Here is a 25,873-nt window from a genome sequence, read left to right on the forward strand (position 1 = left end):
CTTTTTGATTGTGCTATTACAGCAGCCTCTGGCCTCTCATTTTCCAAGATGTCTGTCCTATTCCTGATCCCTTCACTTTGGTCAACAGGCTCATATGCCTCACCCCTGCTGAACCACCCACTCAGGAGCCCAACACAATGCTTCTTGACTGTTGGGCATGTCATTCAAGGTCCCATGCCTCGGAAACTCTAGCCCTAGCTGCCTCATGGCTCATGACCCCAGTGATGAGACATGCTCTGGCAAAAAACCAAAAACACATTAACAGAGAATTAATGTATTTAATGGAAGATTTTAGGGCCCTTAGCATACCATACCCTTACCTACAGGGGTCTCTCTGGAGACGTAGGCTCCACTCTGCATCCAGGGCATAAGCGGTAACATGGGCCCTCACCTTTTGATCATTTAAATCCCATGCAATGTAATCTCACCTTCATTCTGAACTCCACATGTGCCGCTTTGCTTTCCTAAACATGTCACTTGATTCCTCTAGCCAGCTCCTGTGACCACAGATTTCCCTGAACAGGAATGGGGCATCTTATAACACTGCAAAAGCCCCCTGTAGCAAGCAGCGTTTCGGGACCCACCTACCAAATCAGGCATCAGACCTCTGACCCTTACCTTCAACAACAAAGGCAGTTCCATAACCATGATCTCTGCCAGGAGGCACCCTCTGATACACATATCTTTGCCACTGAACTGACACCCTCCCTTCTGGGAAGGCCTCTGTGATTTGGTCTACACTATGCCCAGTCTGTCCCAATTCTCAGGGAACCACTCTGCTGAAGCACTCTCCAGTGAAAGCTGTCTCTCCATCAGCAGTGCGGGCTTGCTTTCCTGCCACTGCGGCTGCTGGCATCGGCTGGATCCCTGAGGAACCACAGCCACCTTTGGCACACTGTGCCCATAAGTCAGGCACCTCTTGGCAGAATCAGCCATGGGCCTGGAGCATCACCAGCCTCCAGATACATGCTGACTCCCTTGCCGATGCCCTAACACTCAAGGGGAGGGGCCCTCCCTTCCTTGGGGAAAAATGTTGACCAGCCTTTTAGGCAGAGAAAGACCTTAGCACCCCAAACAAGCGAGCACATTTACAGAACAGGAGCATGAAGAATGTCTCCCCCTCACCTTCCTTTGATCAGCTCCCCTGGTGGCCTGAAAACCTATGCAGCATCCCCGTTCTGCCCTCCCTGGTCTAATTTTATTTTCTTCATTTGCCTTGCTGTCCACCTTGGCATTAGACTTGTAACTCACTTATTCTTACATAAAATTAAAATCGTGATTCAAATGAACGTTCCTTATTGGCCTTCAAGGGTCATTCAGACCTTTACGGCTGGAAGGAGGAAACGTGGAGGGAATTATAATTTTCACATTAATTGATGATATGTGTAACGAATATAGTAACAGATTAGATCTTTCACAACTGCCTCTTTTGCCTTGTGAGTCAGAAGCTTACAAGGCAGCTTGAAATGATGAGTCAAATTTTGACAAGGCTCACAATCACTGCCTGTGTACCTAAGTGAAGCAAATCAAGGACTGTCAAACCTGCTCCTATCCCAGAGCTCTGGTTCTGTGCCGTAGGGGAGGTGGTTCCGATCTTGACTCCAGCATTGTTGTATTGTGGAATTTGTGGGTTTCTCATGGGAAACCACTGAATGACTGTTTGTAATCCACCTTCCCCCCTCCCTTCCCATTGTGATTTATGTGTAAAACCTCTGTCTTTACTTCCCCAAGGTGGAATTCTGACGAGAATTCCTGATTTGCAAATCTGTTCCTCATAATGAAACTACCTGGCACTTTGTCTCTGGCCTGTTGTTTTGTCATTCTCAGGTTAGAGACTGGCTCAGTACAACCTCACTAATACATTTCCCTAAATTGCCCCAGTTTTCATAACTCTTGACCCAACACCTCCGATTTCTCCCCTTCACCAAACGCTGCTCCCCAGGTGAAACAGTACTGACACAAGTGTTTTCCCTTATTCTATTTTGAGAACAATCAGAGGCTCCTTTCACACAATCCTGTGGTTCAGGAACAGTTCTAGTGACTCCTTGTGCTGTTCTGCATGCAGGCTGATGAATTGCCATGAATTACTTGCACTTATTTCACCATTCTGTTACATGCAGAAACAACATGTAACCCTTCCCCGGTGACCTCTACCTTCCAGAGAAAGGCATGGCTCCACTGAACAGCTTCATGAGGCTTCTTTCCAGGATAAATCCTATGATATAAAGTAAAAGATGATCTCTGGCTGAAGGTCTTCCAACATACAGTTTGTACCCAGAAAGAATTTTCTGCTAAGCTCTGTACTCCATTTGAATGCCTTTCCTCATTCATGTTAGTAGTGAGATTTTTACCTAGTATGAATTCTCTGATGGGAAAGGAGGACTGACTTTTGCCTGAAGGCTTTCCCACATTGATTACACTCATAAGGTTTCTCTCCAGTGTGGATTCTCTGATGTCGAACAAGATGGGAGCTCTGTGTAAAAGCCTTTCCACATTGACTACATTCATGAGGTTTCTCTCCGGTATGGATTTTCTGATGTTCATCAAGTTTGTTTTCCTTTAGGAAAGTTTTTCCACACTGAATACATCTATAGGGTTTCTCTACAGTGTGGATTCGTTTATGTATAGTAAGACTGGTCTTCTGGTGGAAAATTTTCCCACATTGATTACATTCATAAGGTTTCTCTCCAGTGTGAATCCTCTGATGCAGAGCAATACTCCTCCTACATCTGAAAGTTTTTCCACATTGACTACATTCATAAGGTTTCTCTACAGTGTGTATTTTCTCATGTCGAATAAGATGGGAGCTCTGTGTGAATGTCCTTCCACACTGAAAACATTCATAGAGTTTCTCTCCAGTATGGATTCTCTGATGTTGAGCAAGATTGGAGTTGAATATGAAAAGCTTTCCACATTGATTACATTCATAAGGTTTCTCTCCAGTGTGGATTCTCTGATGTTCAGCAATACTCTTCCTACATCTGAAAGTCTTTCCACACTGATTACATGCGTAAGGTTTTTCTCCAGTGTGGATTCTCTGATGTTGAGCAAGACTGGAGCTATACCTGAAATCTTTTCCACATTGATTACATTTATAAGATTTCTCTCCAGTATGGATTCTCTGATGTCCAGTAAGCATGGAACTCTCTGTGAATCTCTTTCCACACTGACTACATTTATAAGGTTTCTCTCCAGTGTGGATTCGCTGATGTCTAACAAGATGGTAGCGCTTTGTGAATGTCTTTCTACACTGACTACACTCATAAGGTTTCTCTCCAGTGTGGATTCTCCGATGTTCAGCAAGTCTGTTTTTCTTTAGGAAAGTTTTTCCACATTGAACACATTCATAAGGTTTCTCTACAGTGTGGATTCGCTTATGTACAGTAAGGTTGATCTTCTGTGTAAAAAACTTTCCACACTGACTACATTCATAAGGTTTCTCTCCAGTGTGGATTCTCTGATGTACAGCAATACTCCTCCTACATCTGAAAGTTTTTCCACACTGATTACATTCATAAGGTTTCTCTCCAGTGTGGATTCGCTGATGTTCAGTAAGTTTGTTTTTCTTTAAGAAAGTTTTTAAACACTGATTACATTCATAAGGTTTCTCTCCAGTGTGAATTGTCTGGTGATCAGCAAGACTGGAGCGCAGTGTGAATGCTTTTCCACACTGCTTACACTCATATGGTTTCTCTCCAGTGTGGATCCTCTGATGTACAGTAACACTCTTCCTACATATGAAAGTTTTTCCACACTGATTACATTCATAAAGTTTCTCTCCAGTGTGGATTTTCTGATGTTCAGCAATGCTCTTCCTCCATCTGAAAGTCTTCCCACATTGATTACATTCATAAGGTTTCCCTTCAGTGTGGATTCGCTGATGTTCAGCAAGTTTGTTTCTCTTTAGGAAAGTTTTCCCACATTGATTACATTCATAAGGTTTCTCTCCAGTGTGGATTCTCTGATGTTGAGCAAGACTAGAGCTAGACCTGAAAGCTTTCCCACATTGACTACATTCATAAGGTTTCTCTCCAGTGTGGATCCTCTGATGCAGAGCAAGATTGGAGCTAGACCTGAAAGCCTTTTCACATTGATTACATTGATAAGGTTTCTCTCCAGTGTGGATTCTCTCATGTAAAGCAAGATTGGAACTCTGTGTGAATGTCTTTCCACACTGGTTACATTCATAAGGTTTCTCTCCAGTGTGGATTCTCTGATGTCGAACTAGATGGGAGCTCTTTGTGAATGTCTTTCCACAATGATTACATTCATAAGGTTTCTCTCCGGTGTGAATTCTCTGGTGTTCAGCAAATTTGTTTTTCTTTAGGAAAGTTTTGCCGCATTGATTACATCCATAAGGTTTCTCTCCAGTGTGGATTCTCTGATGTCGAACAAGATGGGAGCTCTTTGTAAATGTTCTTCTGCACTGATTACATTCATAAGACTTCTCCCCAGTGTGGATGCTCTGATGTACAGCTTCTATCCTAGTGAAGTCACAAGGACCATGACTCATGAATCTTTGCTTATGAGTTTCTTCCACAGAAAGGCTTAGTTCTTCAGTAGTCTCTTTCATTTCAAGTCTGATCTCTCCTTCTGAAAGAAGCCAACAATAAAACATGCATATACAGACACATATACACACATACCTAATTATATCCCCTTCCCTCCATGGGTAAATATAAACATTCTATTTCCCCAGGTAAAGAGAAAAGTTCTCAAACATAAATGGGCAGAATCAATCATCTGAAAATGCCATTAGCTCACAATCCAAAGGATAATTTAATTTACAAAGAGCTTCACACACAAGCAGGACCAGCATTCTCATAACATTCACAACTCAGGCCACGGGTTCAGAATGCCTGATGATTTAACCCAAATCCCAGCAGCTAAGACCAGAACTCAAACCCTCGATTGGCCACATTCTGTCCACAGTACTAGACAAATTGTCTCCACTTTTAATCTTTCCTTCTCACTTTTGCTTTCCTTGTCTGTACTTTCAATCCTTTCTTCATATTTATTATGCCATTTGGTGCACATGCACTAAATATTCATATTATTTCATGACCTATCATATCTGTAAGCATAAGGTAATTTCCTAGTTGATCGCTTTCAATCTTATTTTTCCTGTTGCAGTATCTGAGATCATCTGATAAATGCCAGCACTGTTTTTTCCTACTTACCCAAGGCATAAGAGATTTCATTTTGGCCTATTACTTTTCTGGGACAGTCATTACTTATTTCTTTTCAACAATTTATCTTTAAATGGCCCTGCTCTCACCAAAAAAATAAATAAAATCCTTTTGTGGCATTTCCTAGCTCTTTGTAAACAAAGATGTTTTCCATCCAGGACAAGCTTGTGCGTGTTTCACCCATGCAAAGTTTTTTCTGCAGTGATTCTAAATCATCATGATCAAGCATGTAATGCTTTTGGGGATCATGCTGTGATTTCATCAAATTCTGACTGCTTCTGGCTGAGTGCAACATATTCTTTCAGTTTCTCTATTTGACATCAAATTGTTTCCAAACTTCCAGGAAGGTTGGACATTCATGTGCAAATGGTCAGAGCCATGCACAGAGCCTCACTGGCTGGCTGTCACTGTACCACACTAGTCCTCTCATTCCTGGGTTACCTTGTACCTGCATCTCAGCAAAGCTGTAACTGCCAGACCAAGATGTTACATAGGTCTGCAGTTTGGCAGCAGAGGCCAAACCATCAAGGTCCCCCATGACCGTTCTATAAAAACAGATATCAAATTGCTACTCATTGCAGTGCTAAGGCTGTTTTCTGGTTTGAACTTCTCTTTCACTTATGTTACTATTCTCCTAGCTTGTAGCTTTCTGAAGGAATTGGTTGGCAACACAGATTAGTCATTCAGTAGACTTTCAGTGACAGTGTACCCATTTTGCCAATGATTAAGAAAAAGAAAGTTATGTCAAAGAAATTCTATTCTTACAAAGGTGGTTTTATATATAAACATTGTTTAAAAAAATAAACAAAGCAATACATGCAATTGACTGTCAAGTCCATTTATCATTTAATAATTACACTACGTGTCACGAGCTAATAGAAAAATAAATTTTTTTATGTAGTAACTAAAAATTCATTTTATTGACTAGTTAGGGAACTAAAAACAAAAAACAAATTTCCATCCCTCAGCAAGACAGCTTGTCTAATTCTCCTCCCATTTTCCACCTCATATGTATGTGAACATTTTCATGGTATTCTGTTTAAAAATCAGAATACAGCTGTGGTGCAGTAGAGAGAATAATGGTTCTCTAGTCAGAAAGAGCTGTGTTCAAATCCCACCTCAGAAATGTACTGGTTCTATGACCCTGGGCAAGTCACAGGACCTCAGTTAGCCTCACAGGCATAATAACAGCATCTAACTTCTAGGGTTCTTATGAGGATCAAATGAGATCATATTAATCAAGTGTGTGGCACATCTATTATTTCTATCATTATCATTATGATTTCGACTATTTCCTCCCCACTTTTGTTCTCCTTCTTAAACCATTATTATCCTCATTCTTTGCATTCCCTTATTTGCCTGTTCAACTAAATGTACTGCCATTCCAAAACACTCTCTTCCTGGATCTGCTATGGGTGAGGGTCATCCTCTATTCTTCCCATTTTTATATACTAGACTGTGAGGTCCTTGACAGCCAGGACTGTCTTTTGCCATTCTTTGTACCCTCAAGGCTTAGCACAGGGACTAAAACGGTGCTTCATCAGCGTCTGCTGACTGGCTGAGTCCAAGGCTGACACCAGCCCTAGCCTCTACCTCAGTCCCTGCATTCTGGTCTCTCTCCTAGTTGCCAAATACATCTTTGGGCCTCAGTCATGTTTCTGTCTCTTTCTTGCAGCCAATCACCTCTAAAGAGTTACCTTTGTCAGGTTCTAACCCTAATGGAATCTGACCAGAACCAATCCTGCTGCCTCATTTCCCCCAGTCCAGTCAGTCCTTCACCCCATTACCAAGTTCATATTGCTCAAGGTCTTAACCTGACCATGTCACCACCTACTCATCAACCTTCTTTGGCTCCCCAGCAAAAGGATGCAAGAGGAAATCCTCCTTCGGGCTGCTAGCACATTTCATCACCTCCCCCTCTTCTACTCTTCCAGTCTTCTTTCACCCCATCTCCCCCCATATAATCCAGTGCTATGGGCCTCCTTTCTTTTCCGGGAACAGGACACTTCACCTAACAACTCCATGGGTTTTCCTCGCTGTACCTGTTGCCTAGAATGCTCACCCGGGCTTCCCTGAGCCCCAGCTGGAGCCCACCTTCCACAATAAGCCTTTCCCAGGCTTCTTTCACTTTAGGGCCTTCCCTCTCTTGACCAGCTCCAATTTATCCTGCCTACAGTGGTCTCTAGAGAGCTGTTGGAGTGATGTCTGCCCACCAGACTGTGAGCTCCAGGAGAGCCAGGGACATCCTCTGTGTCTCTTTATGACGCCAGTGCTCAGCACACGGCCTGGCATGTGGCAGGTGCTTAAATGTTTGTTGACTTGAAGGTCTAAGGAAGAGGTCAGAGGGTGTAGCCCAACCCCCTCTTGCACTTTCAGGAGAGTTCCATGCCCCCAAATTCCAAACAATGACCTCTTAGAGGAGCATGAATTGATCACTGGAAGGGAGCTAAAAGTCCATGGGGTCCAACTCCCTCATTTTACAGATGGGGAAACTGAGGCTCCACAGTTCAGTGAGTGGCCCAGGAAGCCACTGCTAAAAAACATGTGAAAAAGAATTCCAAGTCAGGTCTTCCTGCCCCCAGATCTAGCATGTGCTTCACCACAACACTCTCATACCCCTGCTTTCACCTCACTCACCCAGACAGCGGCTCCTCAGGCCTTCTTGCTCCAGCATCCATGGTGCTTCCCTTTGCTCAAAATAGGAGATCACGTCTTCTCTGGGAACTGGAAGCCCTGGGCATGGGGAATCAGTTGGGGATGATTGTGGAGAGAAACTTGGAGAGGAGTGTGGACACAGAGCTGCTCCACTTTGAAAATCACTCCAGTGTGGTCACACATTAGTGTTTGTAACGCAAGTGACCCAAAACAGGATGTGCTACACTATCCTACTGTACAACCTATTCTGAGAAACAGCCAGACCCTCCACCCCCTGCTCTCCAATTCTGCCATGTTCCATTCTGGCAGGAACTCCTAACCCCCAAACTGGGTAAAAGGGGTAATGGTGCCAGAGATACAGGGAAATTGATGAATCATCCTTTGCCCTGCCCCCTGCCTGGCTCCTCGCTCCCTGAAACCTACAGAAAGTATTTGCCTCTTCAGGGGAGAGTCTCCTGCTGGTAAACTCAAGAAACCCTAGTTGGTCCAAACTGATTCTCTGCCAGTCTGCTATTCCTGCCAGTGACAGGGGCATGTAAGCAAGAAGACAGGGTGGTTAGCTGGGGAGAAGATCATGGAGCCAGGGTGGAATCAGAATCTGGTCTTGGTGCAGCTTCCTCATTGAAGGATGAACCCACTGCATAGGTTCCATTACCTGGAAAGCAGAGGCAAGCTAATGGTACAGTGGAGAGAGACTTGGGCCTGGAGTCAGGAATGCCTGATGTTAAATCCAGCTTCAGACAGTTACCAGCTATGTGCCCCTGGACAACTCATTTAACCTTTGTCTGCGTCAGTTTCCTCAACTCTCAAATGGGGATAATAATATCTATCATCTAACTTGGAAGGTTATGGTGAAAATAAAGTGCCATAATATTCTACATTTCTTTACCCGGCACATGGCTCAGCCCCTGGCAAACAGCAGGAGAATATAAATGCTTTTTCCCTTCGCTTCCTTTCCCAACATCCATGCTAGAATTTTAGGGCAATATGAAGGAAGACAAGAAGGACAAATCTGCTACACTGGCCACAACCAGGAGCTTTAACCTACAAACTGATGCTTGCGAGAAAGAAGAACACTCTAAATACTAGATCCATCCCTGGGAGAAGGGGGTCGCACGGACAAGCTGCCTTAGCAGTTCTCAGAGATTTGGCAGCAAAATCCACACCCATCTGAGATTAGTGCCACATCTGAGATGCTTCCACACTGACTGGATCTCTGACCTGAAGCTACCTAGAACTGGTAAGAGACAGCTTCGGGAGCAACAAAGGAAACCCTCAGGTTCGTATCACACGATGCAAAGACTTTCTGTAGGACAATCAGGCAGCAGGAGGACCCTGTCTCTTGGACACAGGAGACCAACACTCTTCTCTCTCCAATAACTGATAAGTGCTCCAAACCCCACACACTAAGGAATGAAGATGTTCTCTTTAATTGCAGACTCAGAGTTACCAGAGGAAGTGTCCTTACCCAGGGAGAGCAGGTTCCGGGCATTTTCCAGCATGACCTCCTTGTACAACTCCTTTTGGTTGTGGTCCAAGAGGCCCCACTCCTCCTGTGTGAAGTCCACAGCCACATCCTTGAATGTCACCAACCCCTAAAATCATCAAAAGTCATAGGATGTGGAGCTGAAAGACATGTCAGAATTAAATAGTCTGTCCCTCATCAATTTACAGGAAGAAAATGAAGCGCAAATCAAAACAACTCTGAGGTACCACATCACACCTACCAAATTGGCCAACATGACAAAACAGGAAAATGATAAATGTTAGAGAAGATGTGGGAAAATTGGAACACTAATGCACTGTTGGTGGAGCTGTGAAATGATCCAACCATTTTGGAGAGCAATTTGGAACTACGCTCAAAGGGTTATAAAAATGTGCATACCCTTTGACCCAGCAATAGCACTTCTAGGGCTATTTCCCAGAGAGATCATACAAACGGGAAAAGGACCCACATGTACAAAAATATGTATAGCAGCTCTTTCTGTGGTGGCAAAGAATTGGAAACTGAGGGGATGCCCATCAATTGGGGAATGGCTGAACAAGTTGTGGTATATGAATGTAATGGAATACTATTGTGCTATAAGAAATGATGAGCAGGCAGACTCCAGAAAAACCTGGAAAGACTTGTATGGTCTGATGCTGAGTGAAGCGAGCAGAACAAGGAGAATGTTGTACACAATAATTGCCACCTTGTGCAATGACTAACATTGATAAATTTAGCCCTTTACAGCAACGCAAGGATCTAAGACATCTCCAGAGGCCTCATGATGGAAAATGCTATTCACATCCAGAGAAAGAACTATGGAGTTTAAATGCAGATCAAAGTATACTATTTGCTATTTTTTTCTTCTTCTGTTTTGTTTCCTCTTTCTGATGGTTCCTCCTATTGGTTCTAATTCTTCCTTACAACATCACTAATGTGAAAATATTTAATAGGAATGTATATGTACAGCCTATATCAGATTGTGAGCCGTCTTGGGGGGGGAGGGAGAGGGAGAAAAATTTAAAACTCAAAAGCCTATTTAAGTGATTGCTGATAAATCAAAATAAATTAATAAAAAAAGAGAGAATGAAGGACAAAAAAAAAAAGCAGGAAAGAAAGAAAATGAAGCCCAGAAAAGGGATTTGCCCAAAGGTCAGACCCTTTGAGTGTCAGTCAGCTCTTGAAACCAGTCATTAAGAGTCCAACTGAATTTTGAGAAATGTATTTCATATAATCAGTTGGAATAAAGTTGAGAAACAACTTATTATGGAAGGTGTCTTCCTATGGAATCAGGGAGAAAGTGTGTGCTCTGTCTCCGAGGCAGGTGGATCTGTAGAGAAGAAAGAGTGATATGAAATTTCTTCTTTATCAGAACTGATATAAGTGATATGTTCCAAAGAAAATTCTATGACGAGTTTGTGAGCATTCAGGGTGCAGGGGCAGGGGGAAAGAGTTTTATGATTTTGTGATTTTATGGTTTTATGATCCCTTAAAAGAGAACAAAGTTAAAGAACTAGTTTGCTTCCTGAGAGGCTGAAATAAAGTCTTACCTAGATGAAAACATGAAGAGGGTTCTAAAGAGACATTCATAAGTATCTGAACTGCACTGAGTGCTACGAGATGGTTTTTAGCCAAGTGAAGAAGAGTTATCTGTTGTTACATTGGGGGCTTGAGGTCACTCTGGGAATGATGAGCCGTAAACAAAACAGAGAAAAAGAGGTCAGGTGGACAGGAAGGAGGAAAACCAGGAGAGAGTGGTGTCCTAAAAAGCTAGCGAGTGTCACAGAAAAGAGAGTGATCAACAGTGTCCAAGGCTGGAGATAAGTCAAGGACAATGAGGATGGAGAAGGTGATCTCTATGGTCTCAGAAAGAGAAAGGTATATAGATAGGGGAACAGGTGAGGAGGAAGGGGGGAGATACTGAAAAGGTGGAGAAAGGAAAGAAGAAAACTGTGAAAAACCACTCACACAGGTTAAAATTGCAGCGATTACATTATTTTCCAAATAAACATAAAAATGCAAGTTATATCTGATCAATGGTCAAGTCTCCTGGCAGGTCTTAGCAAGCAAGTGTTGGCAGGTGAGCCTGTAGCACCCTGTCAGGAAGTCCAGCATGCACTGGAAGGAATATGTGCATGTAATGACTTGTTTACAATACGGTACTAGACAGTTATGTGACTCGTCATCAAAATTTCAATGGAGGAAAAAATTCCCAAATTTACAATAAACTATTAAATTTAAGATGTGTCTCTCTCTCTATATATATAAAATATATTTTCTGAAATGATACAAATTAAAAAAAAAGTTAAAGGGTTAAAGAAAGCAGATTTATAAGTATGGGAACCTCTACAAACCCTACAAGGCAGTGGCAAAATGCACCTGGGGGCAGAGCTTTGAATGGATACTTTGGAGGCTTTGACTGTGTGAAGTATATAGAGAAAAGACAGACTAGATGACTTCAAGGGCTACAAATCAGAGAATGAGGGTCTAGGTAAAACAGAAAGAGAAGACAGACAATGAAGAGAGTGAGAGAAATCCTTGCTGGAAAAGGGCAGACAAATGAATGACATTCAAAAACTAATGAACAGGACTGGCTGGAAGAAGGAGAATATATGAGAGTAACTGAGAGGAAAAGGCTCCCCCAGGGAAGGAATGTGGAATGAGATGAAAGCAGAAGAGAGGAGCAAATTTCTAGAGAAACTAGAGTTAAAAAGACTCATGACATCTTCTAAATGGGATGACAAAGGAAAATGCATATTTCTTTGCACCACATGGAACTTCTACAAAAATTAACCACTAGGGCATAGAAATACTGCAAACAAATGTAAAAAGGCAGAAATAATCAATATATCCTTTCATTCCATAAGGAAATATGGTTCAGGGAACACAAACAAAAGACACAAATCTAAATGGAGATTAACAATGACATATTAAATAATGACTGAGTCAAAGAACAAATCACAGAAACGGTAACCCTGGAAAAGAAAATTAAGGATGAGACAACATACCAACATACCAAAATCTCTGGGATTCAGCTAAAGCAGTCCTCAGGGGAAAATATACCCTTACAATCATACATTAAGAAAACAGAAAAAGAGAAGAACTGAATACGCACTTAAAAGAAGCACAAAAGAGCAGATATTAAAAATTAGAAGGGAATAGATAAACTGGCAACAAAAAAATCACAGACACAACAGATAAAACTAAAAGCTGGTTCTTTGAAAGGACTAATAAAATTGATAAAACCCTTAGCTAATCTGAATAAAAGAGAGCAGAAAATTAATAAAATAGTAAATGAGAAAGGCAAAATCACAGCAAAACCACAAGAAATAAAAAAGATAATCAGAACATATTATGCAGCTTTATGCAATGAAACTAAAAACATAAAAGAACTAAAGGAATTCCTCCAAAAACATGAAATACTCAAACTATCAGAAGAGAGGAAAATTCTAAAACTTTGTAAAAAATAGTTAGCAGCCATACTTCACAAATAATACCCCAAAATAAGAAACTATCTTACCAGAATCCTTTGATGAGGTAATGAGATAAATATAGATAGAATACCAAAACCAGGGCAAGTCAAAACACAGAAAGTAAACTATAAGCCGGTATCATTAATGAGACTGCCTCAAAAATTTTAAATGAAATCCTATCAAAACGACTACAATGAATTATCCAAGAAATCATTTAGTATGATCAAGTGGGATTCATACCAGGAATGCTGGCTGGTTAGATGGATGGTTGTTATCCTTCATTTTCAAAGAGGACCCAAATGCCATCACTCTGCGAGAGTCAAGGCACAGTGCGTCTGACTGCGGCTAATCAGACCAATACGAGCTCAGAAGGCTCTACCACAGGTCAGGCACAAGTAGTCCATGCAAACATTTGGGGTGGATTCTCTAAATCTGCCTGTCTTGCATTTCTTTTCAACTATTCCAATTCTGCTTTGCTCACAGAGCACAGCACGTTCTCTGATGAGGGCACGCCATGCTCGTGGTTCTGTGCCAGTGTCTCACAATCAATTCCAGAGTTCTTCAGAGAGACCTTGAGAATGTCCTCGTGTCGCTTCTTCTGACCTTCATGTGAGTGCTTGCCTTGTGTGAGTTCTCCCTAAAATAGTCCTTCAGGAAAGCATACCTTTGGCATTTGAACAACATGGCCAGCCCATCAAGGTCATGCTCTCTGCAGTAGAGTTTGAATGCTTGGCAGTTTAGTTTGAGAAAGGACCTCAGAGTCTGGTACCTTAATCTGCCAGGTGATCTTCAGAGTCTTTCTAAGACAATTCAGATGGAAGCGATTAAGTTTCCTGGCATGGCACTAGTAGACTGCCCAGGGTTCACAGGCATACAACAAGGAGGTCAGCACATGGCTCTGCAGACCTTCAGTCTGGTAGTCAGTCCAATACCTCTTTCCCCCCATACTTCCCTTTGGAGCCTCCCAAACACTGAGCTAGCTCTGGCAATGCATGTGTCAACCTCATTATCAATGTGTTAATTCCTAGAAAATATACTGCCAAGGTAAGTGAACTTATCTACAACATTCAATAATTCTTCATTTGCTGTAACTGATGGTTATGTATGGATGGTGTGGTGCTGGCTGATGGAGCACCTGTGTTTTCTTGGTGTTAAATATTAGGCCAAAATTAGCACAAGCACCAGAGAATTTATCCATATTTTGTTGCATCTCAGCTTCAGAGGCTGCATCGAGTGCACAACCATCTGCAAACAGAAAATCATGCACCAACACTGCCTTCACTTTGGCCTTGGCTTGTAGCCTTTTCAAGTTGAAGAATTTAGCATCATTATAGTAGCTAACCTTGATACTGTGCTCATCTTCATTGAAGGCATCTGACGACATGGCTGAAAACATCACGCTAAAAAGCATGGGAGGAGGACTCTGGCAAGAATCTTGCCAACAATGACTAAGAGAGAGATCTCCCCTGTGATGGTCACGGGACAATCTTTACCTTTACAGAGATGGGCAGTGGAGGCATCTTTGCACTCCTGGGGGATAAACTCCTCTTGCCATATAACTTGGAAAGTGTCCATCAGCTTTTGTATGAGCAGGGGACCCCCTGCCTTGTAAATCTCAGCTGGAATAGAATCAGCATCAGGTGCTTTGCTACACAAAAGGAGCCTAATGGCATTCAAAACCTCATTTTCAGTTGGTACTTCAGCTGTGGAGGGACTGACTTGAACCACAGGTAAACTGTCAATGGCCTCGGCATTGACTGATGATGGTCTATTGAGAACGCCATGGAAGTGTTCAGCCCATCTCTCACTAATCAATGAGTGAGATGCACCATAGGTCTTTGGCCCATAAATAGCCTTCAGGGTATCATAAAAGTGCTTCACATTGTTACTATCAATGTAAAACTGAATTTCAACTGCCTTCTTACTGGGCCAAGAATCCTGCATCTCTCTAAGCTTCACTTGGTACTTTACTGTTGATGGAATTAAACGCTGCCTTCTTAGAGACGGATGAACTCTCCTGCTGGTAAACCCTGTGGAGTTTAGCAGCTTCTGAATTTCCCCCTCATTTTGGTAAAACGGGTCTCAATGTTTGTGAGTGTTCTGACCCAGATGAGCCAATGCAGTGCTGTACCCTAAATCTCTGAAAGCTGCCCTTTCTGCTCCATTGTTGCCAACTGCGTGTTGGCTCAACCTCCCCTCCAAGCTAGCGGCAAACTGTTTCTGCTCAGAGAAGCACTCTAATCTGTTGACATTAATTCTGGCAGTCATTTTCACTGGGGCCACCACTTTTGCTGAATGTTAATATTTAGCTTGGAGAGGATAAGTCTATGGTCAGTCTACGGATGCAAGGATAGCTCAAAATTAGGAAAACAATGAACATAATATTCTAAACCAAATCATCCAAAACCACATAGTCATCTAGACAGATGTAGAACAAGCTTCTGACAAAGTACAGCATTCTATTATGCTAATAATGCAACAACAAGGAGAGGCATAGTGGGGACTTTTTCACTATCATAAAAAACATCCATCTAAACTAAACTAAAAAGTATCACATGAAGTGGGGACACATTAGAACCTTCTCCAAGAAATGAGGCAGGAAAGCAAGAATGGTTACTCTCCCCACTCTTCTGGAAATGCATGCATTAGCCATCTGACAAAAGAAAGGAATTAAAGATAGAAAGCCAGGTAAAGAAGAGCTCAAACTCTCCCCATCTGCTGATGATATCATGCCTTACTTGGAAAATCCCAGAAAATCAGTAAAGATATCAAATGAGACAATTAACGAGTTCTCCAAAGCCAACAGGATTTCTATATAATGGTGGCGATTAAAATGAGACATAGTTCTGGGTAGGAAATTTAATCATTTTATTAATAAGGCCAATATGCTTATTAATAAAAGGATGGTCATTTGGCTGGCTCTCTTAGACCAAAGACAATCCAGGCTTACATGTTCTTCTTGGAGAGGAGTAGCAATCAATTCTGATTGGCTGACAAATAATGAGAGAAAGAAAGAGGGGCTACCTATATCTACCCCCATACTATCCCCAGCTTTGGGCAATCTATTCAAAGATTGTATGCCCCATCCAAGCCAGAGCAGAACAAGACCTGGGCAGGATCCTGAACCAGAAAGTGACTCCAATCTTATTATCAATAAAGTCCTTCAAGAAACTAAACTTTTTAAAATTAGGACTTTAGAGAAAAAAAAGGGGGGGGTGTCTCTGGATCTCCCCAAATCATCAGTTATTCATAATTATTTCTCTCACAATAATAAAATACAAGAAGGAATAATCAAAAGGGAAATCCCATTCCAAACAAGTAAATTATGCATAGAATATTTAGGGATCCACCTCCCAAAGCACCTGAGAAGAGCTGCACAGATTCAATTACAAAGCAATCCTTTTTTTTTTTTAATTTTTAATTTTATTTTTTTCAAAGCAATCCTTAAAGAAATGAAGGACAATCCAAATAGCTGGAAGAATATTCCACGCTCCTGGCTAGGTTGTGTCAATATAGTAACAATACTACCCAAAATAATTTACACTTTTAATGCTATACTAATATCACAAGTAAAATTTTACAAAAGGATAAACTGAGGCAGTTTTTCCAGTAAGATAACATTTATTAACAGGGGCAGGCAGCCTGATAATAAAGGATGGCTCAAATGGCCCTGCCCCTGGCCAAAAGACCCCTAACTGAAGATGCATTTTTACTGAAATGAAGATGAAAAAAATAAAAACAAAGATACCATTTTTTCAAGCATAGAACAAAGAACAGAAACCCTCCCATGTGTGACAGTTAGCATCACAGGGATGAGGGATCATCACTGGTTACATCTAAGAAAGAACAGCTTCCACACCCCATGAGGACCACCCCCTCTGTCACTAAGGAATGCTTTGGTAAATTGATGGGTCCTAGATGCACCCTGAGGTAGCTGATGAGGACCCACGTGTGGAAGACTTTACTGGCTGGGGGAAGAGGGAGGGGTTAAGACAAGACCATCTTAATTGTTAAAGACGGGATAAGGTCATTTCAAGAATCCAGATCCAGCAGGAAATGCTGAGATAATGTGTTATAAGAGTATTGAGTTTTCTTTAACTAACGAGGTTTTTTTTTGCGGGGGGGGGGGAGAGGGGTGAAAGCTTTTCTCCACATGAGCACTGTCTCTCAGAGACAAAGAAGAGGCTTTTTGGTTTATCACACAGAATACAGAACATAGTTCATGAATAAAATCACTGAGTAAAATCTGACATAAAATACTGGAGCAAGAAATAATTCTCTAATCAAATTATGAAGAGGATATTTCACAGGGCTGAATAAAATCATCACAAAATTCATTTGGAAAAACCAAAGAGCTACAACATCAAGGGAAATGATGGAAAGAAGTGAGGCCATAGGGGGAATAGCACCTGCAGACCTTAGTCATCAAAACTAAATGGGATCGGTAAAATGACAGAGAGATAAATCAAAGGGAAGGGAAATAGATAAACTGGAAACAAAAAAATCAGAGAAATGACAAATAAAACTAAAAAGTGGTTCTTTGAAAAGACTAATAAAAATCACAGAAACCTTAGCTAATCTGATTAAAAAGAGAGCAGAAAAACAGCAAACGAGAAATCCAAAATCACAGTAAAACCAGAAGAAATAAAAACACTAATCAGAGCCCATTCTGCAGTTTTATGCCAACAAAACCAAGAACACAAAGGAAAGGAATGGAGGGATTCCTCCAAAACCACCAAATACTCCAACTACCAGAAGACCAGAAAGAGATCTTGAGTGACCTGATCTCTGAAAAGAAAACAGACTTTTTAGATGGAAAAGCACCAAAGGAAAAACCCCTCCTGGTTCTGACAGATTCACAGGAGAATCCTAGCAGATTTGGGAAGAATGGGTAGTGCCCACATTTCACAAACAATTCCCCAGATAAGAAAGTATCCTACCGAGACCAACAGAGACCTAAACCCTAAACCAGGGAAAGGCAGAACACAGAAAGCCAGTACCCTAAGTGAACATGACCTTGCAACTTTTAAACCAAACGCTGTATGAGACATCTGTGGAACCATCCCCTCCTCACGTAGGGGACACACAAAAGGAGCAGTACACTGCCCTGGCTGCATCCTGTGCTGCCTTACTTAGACAGTCACTAGCAAGGACCCTGACAATTCTTGCAACAGCATCAAATGCCTAAGGTGGCACACAGTAGGTGCACATAACCAGCCCCCAAACCTTTTCCAGTCTTGTTACAGGTTACTCTCCTCCTCCTCCTCTTCCTCTCTGGCCCAGGGACACTGGCCTCCTGGCTGATCCTTGACCAGTACCCCCCATCACCTGACTCTGTGCCTTTCCAATGCCCGTCTGCCATGTTTGGAAGGCTCTCCCCCCTCATCTCAGCCTCCAGGCTTCCTTCAAGGCTCCGCTGAAGTTGCACCTTCTGAAAACATTATTTCCCTGGTCCCCAAAACGTTTTGAGCTTCCCTCTCGGAGGATCTCCCTTCTATACCATAGAGAGCTTGGATCCAGTTGCCAATATGTTATGTCCCCCCCATTAGACTTGGGAGGTCCTTGAGGGCAGGCCCTGGTTTTTCCTTCCTCTGTATCCAAGGGAAGCTCTGAACAGTGTCCAACACAGAGTAGGGCCTTTCTAAATGCTTACTGGCTAGACCTAAGAACTGGTAAAGGAGAGGGGTTCAGAGAGGCCAGGGAAGGCTTGTGGGAGCAGCACAGGGGGACAACTTCTGCTCTGATGACTGCACTACAAAGGACAAGAGCTGGGGGGCCTTCAGGGTTCCACTCCAGGCCTGTCCAGACAAGACTCAGGGTGAAGGGTTTTCCTGGACCTTCAGTTGGTACAAGAAGAGCTTGGCCACAAGAAACAGAGAGGAGGGGGTGCTAGGCAGGCTCAAAGACAGAAGAGACGTGATCCCTAGGGAACAGAGCCTATGGAGGGAAGTGGACATCCTGGTCAGTCAGGTTAAGGAGGGGACCTTAAAAACAAACAGGGGAGGGCAGAGATTGGTGGGACGGTGCCAATGAATCAGTCTGAAACACAGAAGCAGAGAGGAGGGCAGGGTGGTTACTTCTGTCTTCATTTCATGCCTATTTTTGTAAAGAAATGATCCACAAGGGAGGCATTGCCAGCTTCACCAACAATCACAAGGAAATGGCCTTGATGGCTGAGGTTGGTCAAGTATGTGGACGGAGAGCACTCACCCGAGGTGGGGGTCTGCAGCTCCCTGGGGCCATTCCCTCCAGCTCAGGCCAGGCCTTGATCCTCTGCAAACTTAGCAGGGGAGGGAGATGTCTTTCCCTTCTCTTCCTAGACAGGAGGCTGGCCTACAGGAATTTCAGAGGGTAAGGCCCTGGCCCTGCCCTCAGGTCAGACTTCACCCTACCGAGGGAGGGAGGCAGCAGGAAAGGTAAGGCTTGGAAACGACGATGGTCTGAATAGGAAGACTACTTCCCTCCCTCTCTAGTGCTCCCTCCCCTCCCCATCTTCTCACAGAGCCCCAAGAGGCAGAAGGGGCCTGGGAGCCTCAATGGCTCCTGGGTCAGAGCTCTCCCTCCACCTCCACCTCTGCCCTCCCTGCAACCCCTCTCTCCGCCTCCCAGACACATGACTTGGACAACAGACTGACTGCTTGATCTAGGAGGGAGGGAAGCCTGAGGGTGCAGAAGAGCCTCCAGGGAACGACCAGGGGAAGCCAGAGACAAAATCCAGCCTGGGATTCCGCCCTGAGGGCTGTGAAAGAAATGGGGGCAGAGGGAGGGTCTGGAAGGCTTGTGGCAGGGAGATCAAGGACCCTGAAGCGACAAAAAAGGCTTCAGGTGGAGGCTGAGCTAGAAAAAGCCAGGACTGTGTCCTGGAGTCTAACTAGGAGCGGGGAGCCCCGCTAGAGCTTGGGCTTGGAATCCCTAAAGGGAAACGACACAGGGAGTCAATGCCTGGGTCCTGATGGGGAAGCAGCCCAAGAGTCGGGGCCCGAATAAGGGGGAACTTTGGCTCCTGCATCCCGGGTGGGGTCCCTGGGGTGGGTTCATGGGAGGGGGAGGGAGAACGGGTCTGCAGGCAAGAGGGGGAGGGGCAGGGAGACAGGACACGCATCCCGGGTGGGGTCCCTAGGGTGGGTCCGGGGGGGGCAGAGACACGTGACACGTGGTCTTGCTGCCAGGCAGAAAGCGGGACTTCTGGGTCCCCGAGGGCAAAGCCAGAAGTTGGGGAGGCGTGGTGCAAAAGTAAACCTGGGGAGGAGGACCCCGGACGTTTGGGAAGTCACTAGAGGGTCCGCAGATGAGCTGGGGCGGGGGAGGGGGGGGAAGCGTGCTCCTGGAGAATCTGCCGGACACTCACCAGGAGGTCAGACGAGGAGGACGAGAGCCAGAGACCCGAGCAGCCAGCAGGGGCTCAGCCGGGGGTGGGGAGGGGAGCTGCCTCCCACCTCCCGGGACCCGCACCCGCGGAGCTGGCTTCTGGGAGGCAGTGACGTCAGCTCCCAGACTTCCTGGGCGGGGCCTCCTAGTTCCAAGACACGCCCCCTTCCCCAGGATGGGCCCTTTCCTCCAATCAGGACCCGGCTGCCCCTCCTCAGGCCCCGCCCTCCATCACGTGGAAAACCTTGGCCACTGGCATGACTCCCTCCTCCGCCCTAGACCCCACCCAGGCCTCCAAGCCCCACCTCCCCGATCTCGGCGGGCTGCCCCTCCCCCACGCCTCCCTCGGAGCAGGCGGCCAGACTGACTGAAAGGGGCGGGAAGATGGCCCATCAATCACTGTCACTGCAGACTGATGGAGGGAGACTCCAGTCTAAATGATAATGTGTTCTCCCATTGGATCACCGAGATCTTTGACCCTTAGGTCAGACCTTCGTGCAAAATAGACCCAAAATTCGGCATGAAGGTGATAGGTTTGGGTGTAAGAATCAGAATGTAACGGAACTGGATCCGAATGGCTCGGTTCTACTCTGGATGCAATCAGTGTCAATGGGCAGGTGGATGAAGTGATTTTTCTGAGACAACTCCAAAATGCATTCAGCTGAAGTGATGGCATTGGACTGGCATGTTTTCATGTTTTAAATCTGTAACACTGTTTCTGTTATGTTTGTGCCGGCAGTACTCAGATGAAGGAATTAAAGCTATCTATAGTTATATGAATGCTCTAAATCACTACTGATTAGAGAAATGCAAGTTAAAATAACTCTGAGGTACCACATCAAACCTCTCAGATTGGCTAACAGGACAAAACAGGAAAACGATAAATGTTGGAGATGTGGGCAAATTGGAACACTAATTGTTGGTGGAGTTGTGAACCGATCCAAACAGGGAAAAGGACTCACAAGTACCAAAATATTTATAGCAGTTCTTTTTGTAGTGGCCAAGAACTGGAAATTGTGCCTTAGAAAATTAGCTTCTCTTTTGATCTGGGTGCTGTAAAATTATGAACTGAGCTGTAAAAGTATGGTTACAATGCTTAAAAACTGTTACATATTTAATTAGGTATATTTTACTTTGAAATGAAAAATAGTAACTTACTCCTTGAGAACAGTGCAAAGGACCCTGTAAATTCTCCTTTTCTATGAAGTTCTTGAAGGACTTGGCAAGTATGAGCCTTGGGACAAGGTCATTAAATATTATGAGCCAAGGGAAGAAGGGGGCTAGTTCTAAAGTGATGAAGGGGTTCAGTAACTGAGACCTCTCACAACTGAAGTGGAGAGTGAGGGCAGAAGCCCCTGGAGCCATGGAGGGGGAAGGGGGCGCCTGGCTCAGCACCAATTTAGGGTTAGGGTTGGACTACAGGGCCACACCCCACCCCAAAGTAGAGCAGAGAGATTCAGCCTACCAGAGGTCTCTTCTCTCCCCGGCAGCCCCCACCCTCCCAAGAGGCTTACCTGAGTGAGAGTCCGGAAGTGGGAAGTTCCTCTAATCCAACTCTGACCAACACTAGTGCTCCCATAACGCCTAGTGCCTGCAAAAGGCTCCCTGCAATCTCCTTGTAACTGGCCTGGTGGCTGGTCTGCACTGGACTCATTCCCACCAGGCACACACCTTTCCTGTTAACCCTCTAAATTGTCTTAGGCTGGACAATTTTTTCACCCCAACCCTGTTGGTTCAGACTACAGAATTTGTTTTAAGGTATTAAACTTGTTTGTATTTGGGAATTTGGGAGAACTCGGGCGAGTCCCTGCCTTTACTCTGCCATCTTGGCTCTGCACCTCAAGAAGTGTATTTCAATCAAAGTGATGAACAGAGACAACTTAACTGGAATCTATGGTGGGCATTTTATTTGAAAATGGAATTCACCATAAAACTTTCCTTGATGCTATGATAAATAGGAAGCATAGAACCATCCTGTTAAGCTCTAATCAGATGCATTAACTCCATCCTGCTAGGTACAAATTTCCACTTCCTTTGCTTTGGCATAGAACAGATTAACTAATTGAAACTTCAGTTGAACATGAAATTAAATATTGGCTTTGCCCACAGCATTCAGCTGACTAGACACCAAAAAAATAACTGGAAGCTGCTTTCTGTTTCTTCATTGCAGTATTTTCTTTTTTAGGCAATTAGGGTTAAGTGACTTGCCCAGGGTCACACAGCTACTAAGTGTCAAGTGTCTGGTCTGAGGCCAAATTTGAACTCAGGTCCTCCTGACTTTAGGGCTGATGCTCTATCTACTGCACCACTCAGCTGCCCCTGCAGTATTTTTAAAGTTCTACATTTCCCTCCTCAAAATCCTACTTAAGTCTGGAATGAATAAACTTCAAATATACACAAGGCCAAAAGAGTAGTTTTCAGACCAATTCTGAGTGAGAAACATCCTAAATTTTACAATTCCAGCTTCACATACCTTGTAACATCTAGATGTCAAAGCAGTTCATAGGTAAGACCATGAGTCTTCTTCCCAGAGTCAAAGTTTCAGATACTAAACTTGGTTACGACCAGCATGTTTCACGCACACTGGGCGTAAGCATGGAGGGAAGAGCTAGTAGCCCTCCTGGTATCTTTGGCAACAAAGAAAAACTAAACTGCTGGTCAGTTTTGGGGATACCCCATCTCATCTGGCCATCAGGCACATAGGGGCTCCTTCATGGGGCCCAGCAGGAAGAATGTTGGGTATGAGCACATGGATTCGAAGCTGGCCTTCTGCTAGATGACTGAGCAAAGTAAAACCTCTCTGAACAGCCGTTTTCTCAACTGTAAAAGAGTGATGATGACAGCACTAACCTCAAGTGACATCATGGATGGAAGAGGGCTGATCCAGAACCTTAAAGCACAATATAAATGCAGTTAGAAAAGCACTGAACTAGGGGCAGCTAGGTGGCGCAGTGGATAGAGCACTGGCCCTGGAGTCAGGATGAGCTGAGCTCAAATCCGGCCGCAGACACATACATGATATTTCCTAGCTGTGTGACTATGGGCAAGTCACTTAGCCCCAATTGCCTCACCAAGAAAAGAAAAAAGAAAAGCATTGAACTGCAAAGCCACTCTCCAAAATTGTTTGAAAAAGCAACTCCTCCCCCAAAGCAAAGAAAAACCCCTCAAAAGCCCCATGCTTTTCTGGATCTCCTCACTTCTGACAAGCCACTAGAGCCCAGACACATGAGTACTGAGGAGAATTACTTTATTGACAAACGATTTCTTTAAAAGGAGTATTTTAGAAGATCCTTAGGTGTCAAAGCATGCTTTAATTTCCATCCAGGGAGCCCCAGGCTACTTATCCTAACACTCAGATGGTCTTCACTGGATTATACTGGGTTATTCACATACTTGTTTAAGTTCTGAGCAAATCAAATGAATCGATTCAGTGTAGTCTAAATGATAAACTCCCTCCTTAGCTCGGCAGCTTTTTCACTAATTCTAGCTTTGCCCTCCTCTGCTGCCTTTTCCATGGCTTCATGGTATTTCTCCACAGCACTTTTCAAGGTGAAGAAGATTTCCTGGAAGGAAAAATGAAAGGCCATGAGTTTTATTTTGAATAAACTACAATTTACCTCATTATTTCATACAATCAATGGTCTCGGTATGTATAGGCTCTGTTGACCCAGATCACAACCTTGTCTCTTGGTGAATTGCTCTGGTCTGGTCTCTGCGGAGCAAGACCCCTCCTCACCTCCATTTATTACTCCCTGGGGTTTAGAAAGGAAAAACCAAATCAGCAATCTTCTATCACTCCAAGGCAAAGAGCCCAAGCTCTAGAGGCACAGCCTTGGGTTCCAATCTGCCACAAGACACTTACAGCCTGGATAACCCTGGGAGGGCACTTCCCATTATTGGGTATCACTCTCCTCATCTGTCAAACAAGGGGCTTGGGCTAGGTGTTTGGTGAGGCCACTTTTACTCTACACGCACGACTTTACAGTCTCTAGTATTGGATTTCAGAGTTGCTAGTGGTGACCTTATCCCACTCCAGTTCACCCAGGCCTTTCTTTTTCCGTCATGTTGCTGTTAAGCTCTTCCCCAATCTCAATCTCTTCTTTTCACAGTCCATGTCCTTGCTTCATGGAAACTTGGATCTCTCTGGAAGTCTGGCCATCACTGGCTGCTCCTCCTCTGAGGCCAGGAGGAAAAGGTCCTTGCATAGACTGTGACATTGCTTCTATGAGAAACAGGACAACCTACTGTCCGCTGGTTGCACCTCAAATCCCTGTGTTTCCCTAACCACCACAGGGGATCTCTCAATCATCTCTACTTCTCTCATCTTCCATCCCTTCTCCCATCCAGATCCAATCAGTTCCCCTGCCCTGCTAAGTCCACTTCCAGAACATCTTTGTTTCCACTCCCACAACCATCTGCCCAGTTCAGATGTTCATCCCTCTCATCTGGACAACTTTAACAGCCTCATGTCTCTGATTTCAGGCTCTACTCTTTCCAATCCATCTTCTACACAGAAAAGGTATTCCTAAAGGAAAGCTCTGCCCATGTCACTCTCCTGCTGAAAAACCTTTAAGCCAATCTCTTTGGCTACAGAATGAAATTCAGACTTCTCAGCCTAGTGTGAAAGGCCTTCCACAATCAAGTTTCTGCCAACCCTATATTCCCCTGAATGAACTTCTATGTTAACCAAGATGATTTCAAACTTGATGACCCCCTCCCTTTCCTTTCCCTAGCAAGCACGGCCCACTTCATCTCTGCTTCTCATCTCTCAAGGCTAAGTTCTCGTGCCTTCCCTTCCAGGAAGCTTTCCCAGATCCTCGCTCTTAAGTACCCACATAGTCGTTAGTGTTCACCGCCTTCTCAATCTACCCCATATCATACTTACTTGTTTAGATGCGTATAACTCAGTAGAGTATAAGCTCAAGGAGGGCAAGGACAATGGCGTATCTCCAGCACACAGCTGAAGCCTCTCCCTGATACAACGTATTTAATGTTCATTTCATTCGCTTGAGAAATCAGGGAATGATAAGAAATTCTTGTAAACTTGTAAAAGAAATACTGACATGCTTTTGTGACCGACTAGGTGTGAAGGCTGAAGGACAGGAATGAATCAAAGATGATTTCCAAGTCTTTTGCATTTGCAAGACAAGGAAAACCCTATCACTGACAGGGCCAGGATAACAAGGTCAATCTTGTAAATGTTGAGCTTCCCATGTTGGCAAGATACCAAAGCTGAAATGTTTGGCAGGGGCTTTGGCAAAAGGATAGAATTAGAGAGGAAAAGTTGGGAAAGATTTTTCGAGAGGTTCCAACTTTAACAAAGGATGCTTCATCAATCAATCCAGCATGATGATGGAGCAGGCTACCCACCTCCTGAGAGGGCAGAAGGAGACACTGACTGGGGGACATGGTCAATGCTCAAACTTATTCAGCTTGACTATGGTGGTTGTCTTCATGCCTGAAGAGGACCAAAATGACACCACTGTGCTAGAGTCACAGTACACTGTATGCGACTGTGGCTGGTCAGACCAAGGCGAGCTCAGAGGCTCTCCCCTGGGTCTGGCACAAACAGTCCACATGAGCATTTGGAGTGGAGATGGCTCTACGTGTGCATATCTCATGTTCCTTTGAACTCACAGAGCACAGAAGCTTTCTTTGATGCGGGCACACCAGGCTGGGTGATCCTGTGCCAGTGTCTCCCA

The 25,873-nt window shown here is 44.0% G+C and overlaps 2 protein-coding genes across 2 annotated transcripts in view; both read right to left on the reverse strand.

The window, feature by feature from the left end:
- Window positions 1-258: 258 nt before the first annotated feature.
- Window positions 259-20,285, reverse strand: LOC110202410 (uncharacterized). Its single transcript, XM_020978529.2, has 5 exons — window positions 20,152-20,285; window positions 19,014-19,136; window positions 9,313-9,439; window positions 7,827-7,922; window positions 259-4,593 (listed from the first exon to the last, which is right to left on the reverse strand). Exons 2-5 carry the CDS (start codon window positions 19,044-19,046, stop codon window positions 2,348-2,350), a joined length of 2,502 nt encoding a protein of 833 aa, XP_020834188.1. The 5' UTR covers window positions 19,047-19,136; window positions 20,152-20,285; the 3' UTR covers window positions 259-2,347.
- A 3,116-nt stretch (window positions 20,286-23,401) lies between these two features.
- NUF2 (NUF2 component of NDC80 kinetochore complex) overlaps window positions 23,402-25,873 on the reverse strand; it is a 47,712-nt gene continuing 45,240 nt past the window's right edge. The window contains exon 14 of the mRNA XM_020978578.2: window positions 23,402-23,734. Within this exon, the coding sequence (XP_020834237.1) occupies window positions 23,609-23,734 (126 nt within the window). The 3' untranslated portion in view covers window positions 23,402-23,608. The remainder of the gene's footprint in view (window positions 23,735-25,873) is intronic.

This window comes from Phascolarctos cinereus, unplaced genomic scaffold (assembly GCF_003287225.1).
Source record: "Phascolarctos cinereus isolate Bilbo 61053 unplaced genomic scaffold, phaCin_HiC Scaffold_4;HRSCAF=312, whole genome shotgun sequence".
Lineage (NCBI taxonomy): Eukaryota > Metazoa > Chordata > Mammalia > Diprotodontia > Phascolarctidae > Phascolarctos > Phascolarctos cinereus.

What these genes read in the sequence shown, in the direction of transcription:
- LOC110202410 (XM_020978529.2), bottom strand. Translation starts at nt 19,046, where the DNA reads ATGGCCCCAGGGAGCTGCAGACCCCCACCTCGG. An exon ending in GCTGCAGACCCCCACCTCGG is followed by an intron (nt 9,440 to 19,013) that starts GTGAGTGCTCTC and finishes TGATGATTTTAG; the next exon opens with GGGTTGGTGACATTCAAGGA. An exon ending in CCTGAGGAGCCGCTGTCTGG is followed by an intron (nt 4,594 to 7,826) that starts GTGAGTGAGGTG and finishes GGCTTCTTTCAG; the next exon opens with AAGGAGAGATCAGACTTGAA.